This window comes from Lissotriton vulgaris, chromosome 8 (genome assembly GCF_964263255.1).
Source record: "Lissotriton vulgaris chromosome 8, aLisVul1.2, whole genome shotgun sequence".
Lineage (NCBI taxonomy): Eukaryota > Metazoa > Chordata > Amphibia > Caudata > Salamandridae > Lissotriton > Lissotriton vulgaris.
This window is the reverse complement of record NC_141696.1, coordinates 1218001136-1218019025: the sequence shown is the minus strand read 5'-3', so window position 1 is coordinate 1218019025 and position 17890 is coordinate 1218001136. Positions and strand designations below refer to the sequence as shown.

The 17890-nt window shown below is 41.0% G+C and overlaps 1 protein-coding gene across 7 annotated transcripts in view; it reads left to right on the top strand.

Moving 5' to 3' along the window:
* The window catches only part of NBEA (neurobeachin), a 1820918-nt gene that overhangs the window by 727026 nt on the left and 1076002 nt on the right, over positions 1-17890 (top strand). For all 7 annotated transcript variants that reach the window (XM_086935110.1, XM_086935108.1, XM_086935109.1 and 4 more), the window contains one exon: positions 2569-2737. In XM_086935110.1, coding sequence (XP_086791236.1) covers positions 2569-2737 — 169 coding nt within the window. The remainder of the gene's footprint in view (positions 1-2568; positions 2738-17890) is intronic.

Below are 17890 nucleotides of genomic sequence, written 5' to 3'. Positions count from 1 at the left end.
ATGTGCATGTACACCTGAATTCGGTATTTTACCACCCAATTGTATTGGGTGGTAAAATACCGAATTCTGAAGGCCTGTAGCACTGTCAACAGTGCTACCTACATAGCAAATTACAGATTCGGTATTTTTACCGATCGGTAATTTTTACTGAATCGGTAAAATTTACAGAATCAGTAAATTTACCGATTCTGTAATTTTACTGAATCGGTAAAATTTACAGAATCAGTAAATTGACAGATTCTGTAATTTTACCGATTTGGTAAAATTACTGAATCTGTAAGTTTTTCTATCCCCTACATACCAATGTCCAAATACCGGTCGGAAATGGCCGAAAATAGGTATTTTCGGCCATTTCCGCACGGTATTTGGACACCTACATCTGGCCCATGGTGAGGTATTATAGCGCTGTGCAGCTGCGACAACGATTTCCAGGACAAGGCCTGTTTGTTTTTAGGTTGAGCCTACCAGACAGCACAGGAAGTCTGGTTACAAAGGATCTATCACTCTTGTTTGCTTTGCTCTTATTGAATGGCGTTTGATGTCCTTGTGTGCTTTTCTCTCATGTGTTCATATCCCCTCCTATGTTCTTCTTTCCCCCACCCACCCTGCACTCTGTGTTCTCCCCCACCCCCCACTCATGTATTCTTCTCTTCCAGTTTTGCTCTCTCTCATGTGCAATGCTTTTCTACACCTTGGACTCACAAACCCCCATTCACTCCTCCGCTATGCCCCCATGGTTCTTTTTTTTTCTCATAAAAATAATTGCGCTTTTGCACTTAAAATTTTTATTTTTTTATTTACCGATCCAAGTGCCATGCATTATCTTGGATCAGTAAATAAAAAATGAAAGCAAATGACACTCATGTCATTCTACTGGCACACACATGCATTTTGACACATGAGCATGCGCACTTCTTGGATGCAGCGGTTGCATCATAATGGCATTTTATTTACTTGTTTGTTTGTTTATTGGTGGTGCTGCACGTTATCCGGAAAACCCTGATGCTGTAGAGCATTGCCAAAAGGCACTGGCAAAGCCAAAGAACCCCAAAGTTAAGACCTATTGGGTTGGTCAATGCTTGTTTGTCTAGTGTTTCATTTATTTCAAAGTATTGCTGTGGAGCAACGTAGTTCAAAGGGCTGTGGAGAGCTTTTGATTGTGTGGCTTGTGTGGGAGGCCACTAATATGCACAAATTCAGGGAACGTGCGAAGGACCAAGAGAAATAACTTCGACGTGTGGTAGATTGGCGTGAAGAGACTTGGGGAAGGAGTTGAATAGAATTTGTTTATGCCTTTCGTGAAGGTGAAAATATCTGTAGGATGGCAAACATTGCCAGAAAGAGACTTCAAGGCTCTTAGGGATGTGCAGGAAAAGGCTTGTTTCACTTTGGGGATGGTCAGTCTGAGAAGGGTATGGCTTGTGGTGGGTCTGGTTCTTCCAGTGACAGAAATTCTGTGGGAGAGCTTCAATAAATGGCTTTAAAGGTGAAGCCACCTTTACAGTGGGAAGTATTTATAAAAAACACAGTGAATGTAGGATCGGACCTGCTGAGCTTGAGGTAAATAAACCATGTAGGAGTTAGTGTGTTATCTTCGTCCTCTTGGCTTATCAAGAGGGCTTTAACTATACTTTATTTTACAAGTCACGAAAAATGTCCTTAGCGGTAGACACACAATTTATCTACAAAAGCTCCAGTGCTGATCATGAAAGCATTTTGTACATCTAAGTGGTGCACAAAATATTCCACACTCCAAGTGTATTTATAAACACAAAAGTATAATGGAGGAAGAGTTGGGCATTTTTGGGTGCGCTCACCTGGACCAGGGCTGTACAGTGATAAACTTCTATGTTTTTGGTGTTCACCAGCAATCTACAGAAAGTTTCCAACCCTGCAAATTCTGGCAAGTTCAAAATGTTTAGGGGAGGAGTAATTGAGGTTCCATACTGAGAACTGGACAAGAAAGAGTACTCAGCAAATTACTGGTTCATAAGGGAAGGGGTTTCTCAGTGTCAACAATTATGTCCCTATAGTGAAACCCAAAACATTTAAATGTTAAATGTTCTATTTCGCATTTGCATCGAATTCCCACACGTGGAAACGATTACCTTGTAGAAATTCTGTATGTAAAAATGTGATGCACCTAAGCACTCTTTTTTACACCACAAGTTTCCAGGGGTACTCCTAAATTCTTTCTGAATTGCTTTAAAGTAGGACATTTGTATTCAGGAAGTGGGGGCCTGGGGGGGGGGCGGTATTCTTTTCATTTTAAAATGGCTGCCTTCTTATCATACGATGAATATTGCGAATTTAAATCATTTCTTTGGGTTCACAAATTATCATTGTATATTAAAATCTATCATGTATTTTTGTGGCTTTTAGCGAACGACAATATTGACAGACTTGATTAGTAAATACTGCCACTAAAAGCAACAAAGGTCTTGTCACTTGGCTTCTAACAAATGTATTTCCTAAGGTTTCAGGGTGGTGTGCATACCTAAGTGTAATTGCAATAGCTGCTAACTTTGGTAAAATAAATCACTCTCCACCTTTTGTCTCTCATTCCAGGATGACAGCAAGCAGGCTCAGTTTTTAGCTTTAGCTGTTGTATACTTTATTTCTGTGCTCATGGTCTCCAAATACCGGGACATTCTGGAACCTCAGCGGGAGACAGCACGGGCAGTCAGCCAAGCAGTGAGAAACATCAGGCAAGAAATAAACTCACCAACAAGCACAGGTAATTTTTTTTGTGTGTAATTGTCACAACTGATTTTCACATAGGCATGTTAAGGCCCTGCTTTTTCTGTGTTTTTTGTTGGTAGTAATAATATCAATACATGATGTGTATCTTGCATGTGTAACATAGTAAAGTTACCCCTTGCTGTACATTACAAGAATATTGCAAGTCACCAAGCAGTCCAGTGACCATGTCTAAGGCTAAGGCCTTTATACGGTCATGGATCTTTGAGGTGACCTATAACACTTTTATACTGCATGGCAGAGGGGACTTTATTCCCTGTAATACAGGGTCACACCATCACCCATCTCACAACGTGCTTATATCCTTTGGGTCTTGCCATTCATTTAAAAGAGAAAGTATGGTTGCAAACATGAAGAATAAAAGTGATGTCTGTAGGGCAAAATGAAACACACAAAAAGCGGTTAGTGTTTTTTTGCAAAAATTTAAAAGTCTGTTTTATATAAATCACATTTAAAAATGTTGTAGCTTAGAATGCGTAGTAACATAAAAGGAGATTCAATTTTTCCTTGAGTGATTTATAGCATCTTAAAGAGTAAATATTCTGGCATAAATGTCTCCTGTCTGCCAATCACTGTTCATTTTTCAAAAACAGATACAAAAAAATGAAAAGCCATTTCTTGTTCTCCTTGTTTACCTCACCTGTAATTATGATCTCTGATTTGCCTTTCAGTTTGTCTGCCGACTATGGAAGCAGGCATTATAATATCACAATGCAGCTGTGATACCATGGTACACTTGAATAGTTATCTCATTTTGTTGTTACAGGATGTCACCTCAACTGTAGTAAGGAAATTACTGATGAGAGTTTATACAGCCTCCTATATATCATACTCCATTTATGTTGTGGTATGATCTGTGGAGTAAATTTATTTTAACCCCTTCCATGCTGGTGACGAACCCCAGCCGTCACGCTCTGCGGCGCTCGTGTGCTGATGACGGCTGGGGTTCGTCACGGCCCGCCCTGTTCTTTTGTTTACCGCACAGCGGCGGAAACGGCCCAGCATGGAAGGGGTTAAGAGGTGAGCAAGGTGAAGTTCATCATCAACAGTTAAAACATGACACAACAGTACATTCAGAAAACCATGTACAGGTCCAGAGTCCAATTAGATAAACTCTAGCCCGAAGGGTGGACAGCCCCATGAGTGTGAATCTTCAGGCACTGCCCTGGGAACAGAAAAAGGTTTAGTAACAGGACTCCTAAACATTTTCCGTCGTCTTGAACATTTTGTAGAATTGTAGGAAGTTTGGTTTAATTCTAGAAAGTGGATTTAAAACATTGCAGAATGTGTGGTCCTATATTCCCAATAAGCACTTATCATACTTTAGTTGCTTAAAGGACAATTGTTGGATTCGATGTGAGGTGTAAATTGATACTTGTTAGCGCACTACTCACCCGCAAGGGTCTCAAGGCGCTTGTACGAATACCGCTGTGGAACCCATCCTGGCTTTCCCTGTGAGGCGTCCACTCCTGGGCACCCCCAAGGTGAAGACAGGCATCCCAGCGCTTTCGGGGCCGTTGTGGAGATTAAGCAAGCTATTGCCCAGAGTTGCAGAGTGGGACTCCATGATTGGAATAGGCACCGAGGCGAGAATTATCAGATCCGTGGAATTTTGAGCCCAAGACCCGCCGAGGCGGGGAATTGAACCCTGGTCCCGGGCTAGACCTCTGCATCAGGGTCTGCCGCTCTAATCATTGAGCCACACTTCTCCACTGGTGGACGTTTGTACATTCTTGACTTTTGATGGTGACCCAAGCCATTTTTTCTAGAATGCCTTCTGCATGAGGAATATAGTTTAAAACTTATTCCTTGAGGTTTCTTCTACCCAGTAATGAATATTTAATATTGGTATGGACAAAATCGAAATAGAGATTTGGTTTATTTTTTGAGCGTTACGAGTTTCAGGTGGAAAGTATTTTTTGTCTGATGTGTCAATTCCTAAACAGTCTCTTTAATTCCTTAATTATTTTTTTAAGTCCCCTCTGAATCCACCTACATGACTCCACATTAATGCTACTTTTGTGAATTGTTTAGGCGAGCGAGGTAGTAAACTATTCAGCTTTATTTTAAATACACCTGAAACCGGTTAACCATTGCATATGGAACCACAATGCAGCCAAACTCTGCCCTCTAGACTCCAAAGATGCTAAGAAAGAACCTATACACTTTTTCATGTTTAATGGAGTTCAGATAATTTATTTAATGATGGCAAGAGTTTGATCTTCATCTTAGCAACCACACTTGCATTCAGATCGAACCTCATTGATCCATCCACATCCGATAGTTATCCTATCCTCCCAACTATCATGATTGAAAGTTATCATCTTAATCACATATTGGAGACGTGATTTATGCATTAACTATTTTCACTATCAGCACATATTGGGAAAACAAAGACTGGGCAACAACAAAAACAACAGTTTCTTGTAAAACTATGTATATAATAGTAATATTGCTAAAAATAATTTCTTTGGGAGTGCCGATTGCTCTCTAGCGCAGACGCTGTGGTTCCTACACCATTCAGCACTCTACCACATCTTGCTCTTTCTTTAACATTCAATTTACATAAAAACTGCAACCACTCATAATTTAAAAATCTTGTAGGTGAGAGCCAACCACATACAAAATAAAAAGGTTTCTCAAGCTTTGCCAACGTTTACAATTGTGAAATATTGAGACAGATATCCAGGCTGAATGAAAACAGAAGACATATTAATTATAGAAAAGGAACCTGGGTGGTGGTTTTATAAAAATTAACTCTGCATCAATGCAGGTAGAAGGTTTGGCTAATTTCATTTGAGTAAGGTGGCATACAGCTGAACACCTCTATTTTAACATGTCAGCGTTCATTATTTAGACGAATCAGTAGGCTTTACAACATCTACCTCTAATCAACAGATCCTTAAAGGAGTGCTTAATTTTTGCCGGTGGTTGCACTTATATTTGGGGACTTGGGCGTATTTGTCTCCACCATGTGTTGGCCCAGAGCAAGAGAGGGAAAGGCAGAAAAGGAAGGAGGCCGAGTTATGAGAAAAGTAGGAAACCATTGAGAAAATAGGGATGAAAAATAGTGAAATATAGACACAGGAAGTGCAGGGTGAGGGGAGTTATTCAAGGGGCATGAGATAAAATCAAGGCTAGGAAACCCTGTTGCCCACCAACACAAGCATTCATTAGTGCCAGAGTGAGCTCCAAAATTATTGGGTGCCTGCACTTCTTTTTTTCTTTCTTTTTTTTCTTTTACAAATTAAAATTGGTTGTAACCAGAAGTCGTTATTTGAGCTCTTTCTGGCACCAGTGGTACTTTCTCAAGTGGCTCTCTCTTTGTTATTCTTTTAAATTTGACTTCTTGCTTCTCCAGTTTCAGTGGTCAGTCAATGAATTTATTTAGGGTTCCACATATGATGAAAGCTTCAAAAAAGAGTCACTGCCATGGTCTTATGTTAATAAGGGCCCCACCAACTGAAATGCTTTGCCATTTCAGCTATAAAATAATTTTAGCTCGATCTATTCCTGCCCATAGCGAAGGTTCATTTTCTGAGTTGCAGTCAGTGAATTCAAATGTGACATGTATGAACAGTGTTTTTCACTTGCCTACCATTGTTCCTTCGATTGACCTTTTTTCTCTGACTGAGAGGTGATGGGAGTTACAGCGACAACAATCAAATTCAATTAAAAGTGCAACCTATTTGGCTACACAATAAGGACCAGGAATCAGTAGCTAGGGCTAAGAAGGTTTATTACAAATTCAAAATCAAGGACATATGCACAACTCTTAAAACCATGCTATAGAAATTGAAAATAGCAAGAGGCAGTCCTAGCCTGCAGCAGAAATTAAGGCGGACAAATATAAGGCAACAAAGCACATCAGTCACAGCAATACACAAGATTAAAAACAATATGCGGTGCCCAGAAAAGAGTCACAAGTGTTGTTGCCTATGCATTAATTAGTCTAGACTACCTAGAGAATGGGTCCAAAAATCTGAAGAGTATCTAAATCAGAAATTTGCATAAAGGAAATTAAAACAAGCCAAAGAAAAAATAAGTAGCGAAGGTGTCAGCATTTCAGAAGCTCCGTCAAGTGTCTTCTATGGATCAGAGAGTAAGTGTTAGCCTAACCCACACTTAACCCGTTTGCTGCCGTTGGAATTTCGCGGCAGTGCGGCACTTCCGCAAAACGGGCTGGGCCGCGTCGGCCGTTGGACGTGCGCAGCACTACGAAGGTAGTGCTCGTGACGTCCAACTGCCGACGACGGCAATTAAGGGGTTAAGAATAATCAAAGTAAGCATAGAGGTATACATCTCTGAGTCCAGGGAAATGCTTTAAGCTTTCAGGGGAAAGTCTCTGAAGGAATGTCAAAAGGGATCTGAAAGCAGTCTAAAGGGAATCTGAATCTTCAACAGTGTGAACATTAAGTTATAACACACAAAGCTCTTTAGGTAACACCCTTTTGTGCACATCATCAGGGGTCCATTGTTCTCGTCCATTTCTTATGTCGCAGACTGCAACATCAGCAGAAGTCTCACACTGGACATGGGAACTACATCGCCTTCTCATGTACAGGTTAGTTCAAAACATTGCTGAATAGGCCTTTGCATTGAGGCTCTGGTTCCTCGTGTTCTTTCGCATTGGACGTCTTCTCAGACTCTCTCCTCTATATATAGTACATTAATGTATCTATTCTTCAACTAACAATGCATGTGAGAATACTTGTAAGACATGTCACATTAGAAGAAAGTGAAAAAGTGCTTTTATTCAGCATGGTGAAATACAGGCCTTCTGAGGACAACTTAAAGTATTCACTCAATGGTTCACATTTAATATGCATGTGCACATTTAAACACAAATGAATGTAAGTTTCTAGTGCATTGGATTAAAATTACATGTAGCATTCAGTAAGTCTTTAACATAATCATGTGTAAGTTTAACTAAGAACTGCATTTAAATCGAGGAGAGAATGTGGCTTCACGGCTAGGGCAGCTGATCTCTAATCTGGGGAACTGGGTTCGAGTCTCAGCAATGACGCTCAACATCCTGTAATTCTGGGAAAATCACTAAACCTCCCTGAGCCTATAAAAAATGAATGTGTCCTTGTGTAACGCTTTTAGTGCTCATGTAAAGTGCTCTGACACCTAATACCTTCAGGTCAAGTTCGCACTATATAAAACTATGAGGAAAAAAATCATGTATATTAAATATTAATCCACACATTTCATAACTTTTATTGTTTTAAGGGAAATCACACTCTGCATACATGAGGATGGGTTCTATGTGGTTTGACAATCAACAAATGTCATTCAAGGTATTAAAGCACACATAATAAAAGTCGAATTTCATCTATATAGTAAGTGCATTATTTATTAAGTAAGGATGTTTTTTAGATTTTTAATCAGATTCAGTTAAAACACATAATATGAGTAAATTCTCTAAGCCTACAGTGAATGCATTCTTTAATAATGATTTCAAGTGCAACATTTAAACTAATCTCTAAACCACACACAAAATATGTGCATGTTCATATCATGTATCTTGTTAAATATTTGTGACGTATTTGTGATGTGTAAAGGGTGGGTGTTAGACTTGGCACTTTTTGCAGGGTCATTCCTGAACTTTTTGCCTTCCTCCTGGTAATTTTTCTGACCTGTTGTTGGTAGTTTTAGGACTCTGGGCACTTTATCACTGCTGTCCAGTGTAAAGTGCATGTGCTCTCTATGGAAAACGTGGTAAGATTGGTCTACACCTGCTTGGCGTATGTAATTTACCTATCAGTCCCTTGTAAAGTGGTATCTCATATATCTCGGGCCAGTAAATTGAATGCTACTGGTGGGCCTGCAGGGAAACTTGCATCACCCACCAAGGTAGCCTTTCAAACCTGTCTCAGGCCTCTGCCATTGCAGGGCCTACGTGTGCAGGTTACTGCCTCTGTGACGTGGCACATAAAGTGGGTGCCACGTCTGTGACTCCCCTTTTACTACATATGAGTCACCTCTAAGGTAGGCCCTAGCTAGCCCAATGGGCATAGTGAGCTGTGGGTAAAAGGTAGGACATGTGCCTTAACTCTGTGGCATGTCCTGGTAGTGACAAACAGCCATTTTGGTTTCTCACTACTGTGAGGCTGCCCTCTCACGGGATATGTGTTTCAGCGTTAATTCCTGACATGAGAGGAGTAGCGTGATCAAGTTTAGTATGTTTGGAATAGTGGTAATAAATGCTGCATAATGGTGTTCGCAGATTTATTTTCACTAATTTACAAATGCGACTTTTAGAAGTGGGCATTTCTGTGTGCTATCGGTCTTTGTGCCTCCCTGTTGTATTGCATGTCTGGCTCTGGATGACAGGCACTGGGGAGGTGCAGTGGCTCCAGAGGGGCTGGGTGAGTCCACGCTAAGCTGAATAGGTCGATCTGCATTCGGAGTAGTGGGAGGAGTAGTGGGAGGAGTAGCACGTGGACCTGAAAAGGACTGTGCCTGCCTGACACAATGCTGGCTCCGCCCCCCTGTGGTGTGTCTGGGGTCAGAGCCTACACTGACAAATGAGAGTGTTGTGCACTTGTTAAGTGCCCCCCCAGAACTGGTTTGGACTAGGTCCAGTACCCTGTGCCAGGGCAGAACAAAGACAAAAGTGGTATAAATATTGGGTTAGCGACCCCATGAAATTGTGCTTACTTCGAATTGAGGAGGACTGCTGGGCTCCAGGAGGAACCGCCACAAAGGACGTCCCCGCTGCTGGAGGGCCCTGTGAGCTGGCCTACCTGGGCCTAGGTATGCCCTGTGTGGCCTGAAATCCAGCGCATGGTGAGCGCTTGATTCAATTCCCTGCTTCAGTTCCTGCCTCAGGACTGGCACGAGATAGTGCCAGGGTACCGCTTGGCTGCTGTCTCCCCTCATTGATTGCGGTGTAGCGGCACGCTTTGGCTGGATCCAAGAACCAAGGGTGAGGAGGGGGCTGCCATTTGCCCCACATCGCTGTGCCCCCACCCAAAGAGCGTAGCGGGCGTTGTGTCCGCTGCTTGTTGAGCCTGAGAAGAAGGCTCTTGTGGTGAGAATGGTGAGAGCAGCCGCACCACGAAGCCGAAGATAGGCGGAGGATGCCTGGACTTGGGCTGGGCTCTCGTAAGGAAAGGCAGAGCCCCTATGCTGCCTCAGCCTGGTGGTGGGAGGAACTTATCACCGTGAAATGAAGGTCAGGAGGCAGCTGACTGGTTGTGGGCGGAGCTGCCTTCCGCAGACGACAACGACGGAGACTCCACTCCGAGTCCTGCTCCAGTCTTGCAGGAAGCAGCGGCGAAGGGATCGTCATTGGAGGCGTGGTGCCTATAATTTTTTATGCGGTGATGGTAAGGGTGCACCTAATAAGTGATAAGGTACCGGCCTAAGATGGGCCTAATGTGATTGTCTTGCATAACATGCTATACAAGGAAGTGCTATTATGTTTATCCCTCATGCTTGATGCCTAATGTGGCGTGCTAGACTCACCTTCACCAGTAGTAACTGGTTGTTTTCGCTAACTGTGAGTGGTGATATTATGGCAGATGCCCGATTGGCCCTGTAATGTATATAATCCCATGTAAAGTCATACCTAGTGCCAGGTGGCTCAGTGTTTATATGTGATTAGGTTCTAATGTGTTTTATGAGAAATACAAAGGCTATTTTTACATAAACTTGTGTGGCGTTTCTTTTGTGGTGTGCCTAGTGTGTCGCTGCTGTGTGTGTTGCGCAAACGCTTTACACATTTCCTCTGGGATAAGCCTGAATGCTCATGCCAAGCTACCAAGGGGGTGAGCAGGGGTTATCTTCAGCGTGTAACTCCCTTGTCCTGACTAGAGTGGTGGTTTCTGCCTGGCATAGGCGCATGCCCTAGCCAACCAGAAATCCCATTTCTAACAGTGGGCAATTTTGCGCTGCACCAATAGTAACTGAGTGTATTTTAAAACATAAAGTGTTTGTAATGAAGCAGATGTATCTAGACATTTAAGATTGAGACTATGGTTCGACACAGAGTAATACAATATGTAAATATTGTTGTCAAATGAAACCCTCTATCCGCCATCTGTGCAGTGTGGATAGTGTCAGAGTCAGAAACACTGTCAAAATCAATTAACAAAATGGCAAATCTGCACTATATCCAGAGAGTTTTTTGTTGAGGCTGAAGAGTTTCTGAAAGCTAACACTTTGAAGACTATGCTTCCCTCAAGTTCCTCTGCCTCAGTATATGTGCTGAACAGCAATGCCTACAGAGCTGTCAGATTGCAGGAGGATATTGTGGTTTACCCATAATTGGTTGTTTTTTGTGTTATTCTCCTCTTGTAATGTATTTCTAAATTATTTAACAGTGCCAATGGCTTATCAAAAATGTGTCTTGAGTTAATATTTATGTCTGTATAGAATGAAAGAAGGGCACTGTTTTTACATAATTGTTCAGCACATTTACAGATCTGGTGCAAAAGTGGTACGTTTGTTGATGAGATATTGTTGGAAAGTATTAAGGAATTGGTACATTCATAAGTCACAATAGGCTTCAGTAAAATATTGGTGTTCTTTTGTGTGTCTATCGTTTCCAGTTTAGGAATAATTTTGTAATGGTCACTATTCATGGAAATTGACTTATTACATGCTGCTTATGTTTTTAAACCCTTGGTTTTAACATTATTTAAATTTAATTCAATTAATGTATTCCATTGGCTCCCAGATAATAAACACATCAAGGTTGAAAGAATGCAACGCAGGCGCTAATGTCTTGATAATTCCCCACAATATTGGCTGCGCTTGAAAATGATAATGTAAACCCCCTGTCTTTTGGCTTAATGATACCAACCACCAGTCTCAAACCCTAACTTGAGGTGAAATGCAGTCTCACAGCCAAAATTGTTGCAGCAGGAAAGCTAAGATTGAAGGCCTCATTGTTGATTTTGTTTTAAGCCTTTCCCGGTATTTCTGTGCCAGGGGTGCTCCATGGTAACTAGCAATATATAAGTATTCAAATACAATTGCAACATGTACCATTCCATCATGCAGAAAAAGAGTGTTTTGGATATCTTTCCAAAAGAAAGAATCTTAATGGAGAGCAATAGACATTAATAAATCAAGAATTTTATATTTTCTACAAAACAAATCAGGAGAGAGCTCAGTATACTAAAAGTAATGTCTGTAACTGAAAATTATAGCTTTAAATCATGAATTTCATTAATCTGGCCCTCACATTATTTTCCACAGATTCTTAAGTCTTTCATAGTGACGTGTATAAAGGTATATGTGTCAAAGTTTGTCTTAAACAGACAAGAAAGTTTGAGTAATAGAAACCGACTAAGAGATTGTATATATGTCAAGACAAATGTTATCCTATAACAATAGAAGTAGGACATTTCCAAATGGGATTCCCACTGCAATTTAACGATAGTCTTTTCAGTAGAGTCTGAAGGCTCATGCATCGTAGGCTAAAGCACTGGAGATGTAGGACATTTCTACACTAGGTTTTTGAGACAATGCAGAATTATCAAATTCCGATTATTAGCGTAAAATTGTGTTTCCTAGAAGCAAATATTTTGAGTATGGCTGACTAGTTATGCAGGAAGTATATTTTAGGCCATGAAATGAGATGAAGGTATCATCTGTCTATAACTGACATAACCGAACAATATTGTTAACAAATCAGGTTTGCCAATAAATTGATTGGTTTTAAACTTAGTGAGAACGTGCTGAGAGAACCAATATCCCTTTTCCTTAAAGACAAGTAGCAAATTGTTTTAAACACTGATCCAATCTAGGAGAATGGGCTTAGAAGCACATTTGTGTAGCTAATATTAACCTGGGGTTCTCTGTGCTATAAATGTTCAAATCACGTTGTATCTTTGCCTGGGAAAGGGATGCGTTCTCTCAATTCAGGTTGTATGAAGCCACAGTATTTTATACATCAAAACATATTTTCAGTTGCTAGGAAGACTTTGCTAACTAAATCACTCTCTATTTATAATAAGGCATACTTTATAATGTTTTATAATTGATAAAGTTGGTCTAAAAATCACTTCATATCAAACCCTCTCCTTACATTAGACGGACTACTCTCAAAAGACGTGGGAGGTTCTTTAGATCTCTAAAACGCATTGGAATTATAGACCATTCTCAGTGATGGCATCCATCTTCTGGAACAAAATGACATCCCTATTTGATAGAGCTTGTACTTTAACCTTCCTTTCTAATGAAGACAATGCTCAATTTTCGATGCAGCAATAGGCCATTTCTATTGTGACTTGATTCTGTAAAACCAATGTGGCCGGTTTCCTGATGCGGTTTTAAGGCGGAATACTTAATCTGCGGACCCCCGACACCCCTGCACAATAATGGAGCGGTAGCTGACTGATAAAAATTCACGAGTGGAATCAGCGTTTTTTCCATTACCTGCCCGATGGGATTAGAGAGGGCGGGTTCTTTCACAAGCGCGAGTACCGAGGCAGTGGAGAAGGTTCACCCGGCTTGCAGCAAGAAGCTTGTCTCCGTGAGCTGTGGGCGTACCATACTGCTGAGAAGCGATCTGGTGTGGAGCTTGGCCGCCCTGGAGCTAAGACGAGGGCGCCGAATTCGTGGCTTGCTTCCCGGACGCCGGGGGATAGTTGCAGTCACAGAAGCGGAGACGCCCGTATCGCCTGATGAGACGTCGAAGGTAGGGGAGGCATTATTGCTCCAGGAGCGGAGGGAGCAGAGGGAAGGCGGAAGCAGTGGTAGTAACGGTGATGCCGAGGGTAAGACAGCTGATAACACGAGAGGCGACCTGAACAAAACCAGGACCAGTAAAATCAGCAAAGGAGCACTAAATAAATCTAAAAGCAAAAATAAAAATAAAATATCTTGCCCTCGGGATGCCATTGCTCCCTCAAGTGCTGACTCGAGTTTATCCACAGGGGGTTGTGTAGCCGGCTTGAGATGGGATGGTGAACCGGCAATTAAAACAGTGGAACCTGAGAAAAACGATCATCTCTCTAGTGACAATAAAAAGCCCTCCTCGTATCTAATCGGGCAGGTTAAAGCAAAGCGTGCATACACGCGTAAATCTGCCAAAGGGGCAAAAGCATCTAAGAATCAGAACGCCACCTCAGTTTCTAGAATTACTCCATCATTGAGGTCTTATTTTAAAGTAGTACCACAAATAGTACTATTATCAGACCGGTCAGACAGGTCAGAAAAGAATCCAGAAGGCAATATCGAATTTAAGGGTCCGATAACTTCCGAGGATTTGATTAATAAAAACGACTCTCCATTAGAGATGGCGACGGGGGGCTCTGATATGTCCACAAACCCTGGAGCAGGGGTGGTAGATGGCAGCGATATAGAGAGTTCATCAAGACAATTGCCACCTCTGGCTTTGGTTTTGGCACCCCCATTGGCTCCTCCTCTTGCGCTGTCTTCATTAGCTGGCTTAAGTCTACAGGATTCAGCAGGTTTACAGGATTCCACACAAAGAGTTGCAGCTACTAATGCAGAACTGATTACTACTTTGCAAGCATCTTTTCAGGAGATGTTTACCTCTTTATCAGTGGATATTAAAAAGGGATTTGAAACCTCAGCAGCTAACCAAGCAGACATTAGGTGTTTTTGCGAAAGCTTAGACAAAAAATTAAGCGACCTATTAATGAGAACAGAGACATTAGAGGACAGAGTGACAGGCCTGTCCATATATCTAGACGAAGCTAAGTCCAATATTGTCACTCTTAGAAAAGAAGATCAAGTTCTCTCAGAACGGATGGAGACGCTTGAGAATAATGCTCGCAGGAACAACCTTCGCCTAATGAATATTCCAGAGGATAAAGAAGGCTCAGACATCAAGCAGTATGTTATCTCACTGTTGAAGGAGGCGCTAAGACTGGATCAATCTGAAGAAGAATTGGCGTTAGATATCCAGCGCATACACAGAGAGCCTTTTAGGAAAAACCCTCAAAGAACCAAACCCAGAAAAATTCTGGTCAATTTTCTTACATACTCCCTTAAAGAAACTATTCTTAACCTGGCCTTAAAACAGAAAACTGTAACGGCAAAGGGATTCAATTTTCAAGTAAGATCTGACCTGTCTAGAACCACATTAGACAAACAATGGGAGTTTGGAAAAAGGCTGGAGGCCTTTAGAAGCTATGGTGCAACTGCTCAATTGGTTTTTCCTGCTGCAATGAGAGTAATGTATAATAACACTATGCACAATATAAGATCAGTGCAAGCAGCGGATGAGCTACTGCTCACTATAGGTAGAGAAAGAGGAGAAAGGGGGGAAAAAAATTAGAGGTAGTTTTCTCTCTTCTTTTTTCGGTTTGATTCGGTTCGTACCTTGAACTAGAGGTAGGGTAATAGAAAAAAGAATTCTCAATTAGACAAGAAAAAGAAAAAAAAAGAGACAAGAAAAGGGGGAGGTTAAAGGAAAAAAGAAAGGGGGGAAAAAAAAGGAAAAAAAAAGAGAAAAAATAAAGGAAAAAAAAAATTGTCTATACACATATAAATAAATAAATAATTCAAAAGGGAAAGGAAGGAAAGAAAGAAGGAAAAAAAATTAAAAAAAATTATTAAGGTTACGTACCTAACACATAACAAAGTAGTGTATTAAACATATGAATAAAACGAAAGGGCTTAGGTAAAGAGCACATATTTTAGTTTTAACATATTCCTTTGGGGTGATAATTCTATCCATTATATCCATTTTGTTGCATTTTTTTTTTTTTTTTTAAATTACTCGACCATAACTAGATAGGGAGTCCACAACAGAGTGCTATCTTCTGGATTTTTTTCCAGATAGATAAAACAAGGGTTTCCCAGGGGTCAGGGGGTGGTAGACAGGGGCACTGGGGGGGTTGCAGAAGAAAAAATCAAAAAAGAGTCATTTTTTTCGCTGTATTTTGGTTTTATGTTTAACTTGGTCACTGGTAAGAGCTGCCTTAGCTATAACTGTCTCTAGCGGGGGCATATGGACTACAGAGCCTTTTTTCTTTTTTGGGGGAGCGGTAAGATTGAGGAGCTGGAATCAGTATATTAATGAGTAAGTATGAGTAAACTATCCATTCTCTCCTGGAATACCAATGGTTTACGGACTTGCCCCAGGAAAAATAATATCATGCAATATCTTCGAGATTCAACCGCACATATCATGGTAATTCAGGAGACACATTTGACCGATCCAGAAGTACAGATATTGGTTAAGAGAAATAGATGGATTGATGCCTGTATAAATACGACACAAACAACACACACTAGAGGTGTAGCAATCCTATTTAGAAAATCTATTAAAGCAAGACTGCTCTCGAACCTTGTAGACCCAGGAGGACGGTGGGCAATAGTGTCAGCCATAATATATGGCGCTCCAATAACTATAACAGGATACTACGGTCCTAATCAGGATGATCCATCGGCACTGAAAGTTCTTTTTTCACATCTATATTCATACCCGGATCCAGTCATCCTAGCAGGTGACTTTAATATAGTTCTAGATCCTGTAATGGATAAATCTCCATCCAATAGAGCCAAAGTCTTGTCCAAAACAAGGGCATACTTGCAGGACAATATGAAGCAGCTAGGTTACAATGATATCTGGAGAACAATGCATGGTCTACAAAGAGGAGTTACTTTTCGGAATTATCGGTTTCATCACCAATCTTGTATTGATTTTATCCTGATCAGCCAGTCTTTAGTGCACCAGGTTAAATCAGTATCCCATTTACCCTTTCATCTTTCAGATCATGCAGCAATTCTCTTAGATCTGGAAGGATTTCCAAAGAAGCGAGTAAGTAATTGGTCGTTTGACCGTTCATTACTGTCATCATCTAATATCATTGACGCCCTTAAGATTGAGGTCCAGTTTTTTCTGGATAATAATATAGGATCAGCCTCTCCAGACGTCATATGGGATGCACTTAAAGGCTTTCTTAAGGGGCCAGATAAAGAACAAGGTATCCTATAAGATTAAAATCTATAGAGAAGCTGTAAATTCATTAGAATCAGAGTTAGCTAATCTCCAAGCAGACATAACTAGACACTCTGATTCCAGTTCTCCTACGGTTCAGGAAAAGCAGAATAAAATGACCATCTTGAAAGGAGAATTAAGCTCAATATTAAATACTAGGGTTCAAGAGAGATGGGAAGCCAGTAAACTGGCACACTTCGAATATGGCGAAGGTGCCAGTAAATTGCTCGCATGGAAATCAAAGACTGAACTAGTCCGCAATAACATCAACTCTATCACGACTGACGGCATTATAGTTTCTACTGATGTGGAAATCAGGAGAACGCTCCGTGACTTTTTTAGTAACATCTATTGTGAAGATATTCAGGTGGAGCCAAAACAGGTTGAAGATTGGCTGGCGGAAGTTTCTCTCCCCGCTCTGACATCAGAACAAAGCAATAAACTAGATGACCCGATATCACAAGAGGAAGTTAAGCGAGTGGTGGCCAGTAGTAAAAAGGGTAAAGCATCAGGCCCCGATCGTTTGCCATCGGAAATTTATAAAGCCCTATCTCCAGTCATTATTCCTTTTTTGGCAGAGCTTTTTAATAAAATCCTCCTTGAAGGGATGCCCCCCCCTAAATCATGGGATAATGCATCAATTACATTGATATTAAAACCAGGTAAATCAGCGCTAAACTGTGGGTCTTATAGACCAATTTCCATTCTGAACACAGACTACAAAATCTTTACTTCTGTACTTGCGAATAGGTTAGGTGCAGTTGCAACAAACATCCTGCACACGGATCAAAAGGGTTTTGTAAGGGGGCGGCAACTATATGAACTGACATATGATCTAATAGGTGCTATTGATATGACGACGGTGACATCACTTCCTCTAGCTGTAATGACCTTGGATGCAACCAAGGCATTTGATAGAGTTAACTGGGTTTACTTGTCAGAGGTACTAGAAAAATTTAATTTAGGTAGCAAATTTAGACGTACAATCAAACTCCTGTATAAGAATCCATCAGCATCTTTACTTGTTAATGGCGAACTATCGGACCCTTTTAATATCACTCGGGGAACCCGACAGGGATGCCCCCTCCCCCCCCTCCTGTTTGATCTCTATATAGAGCCTTTTGCACAAAAAATTCGGGACAATAGTAATATCAAATCTTTTGTGTTTGAAGGGTGGGAGAGGAAGGTCGCTTTATA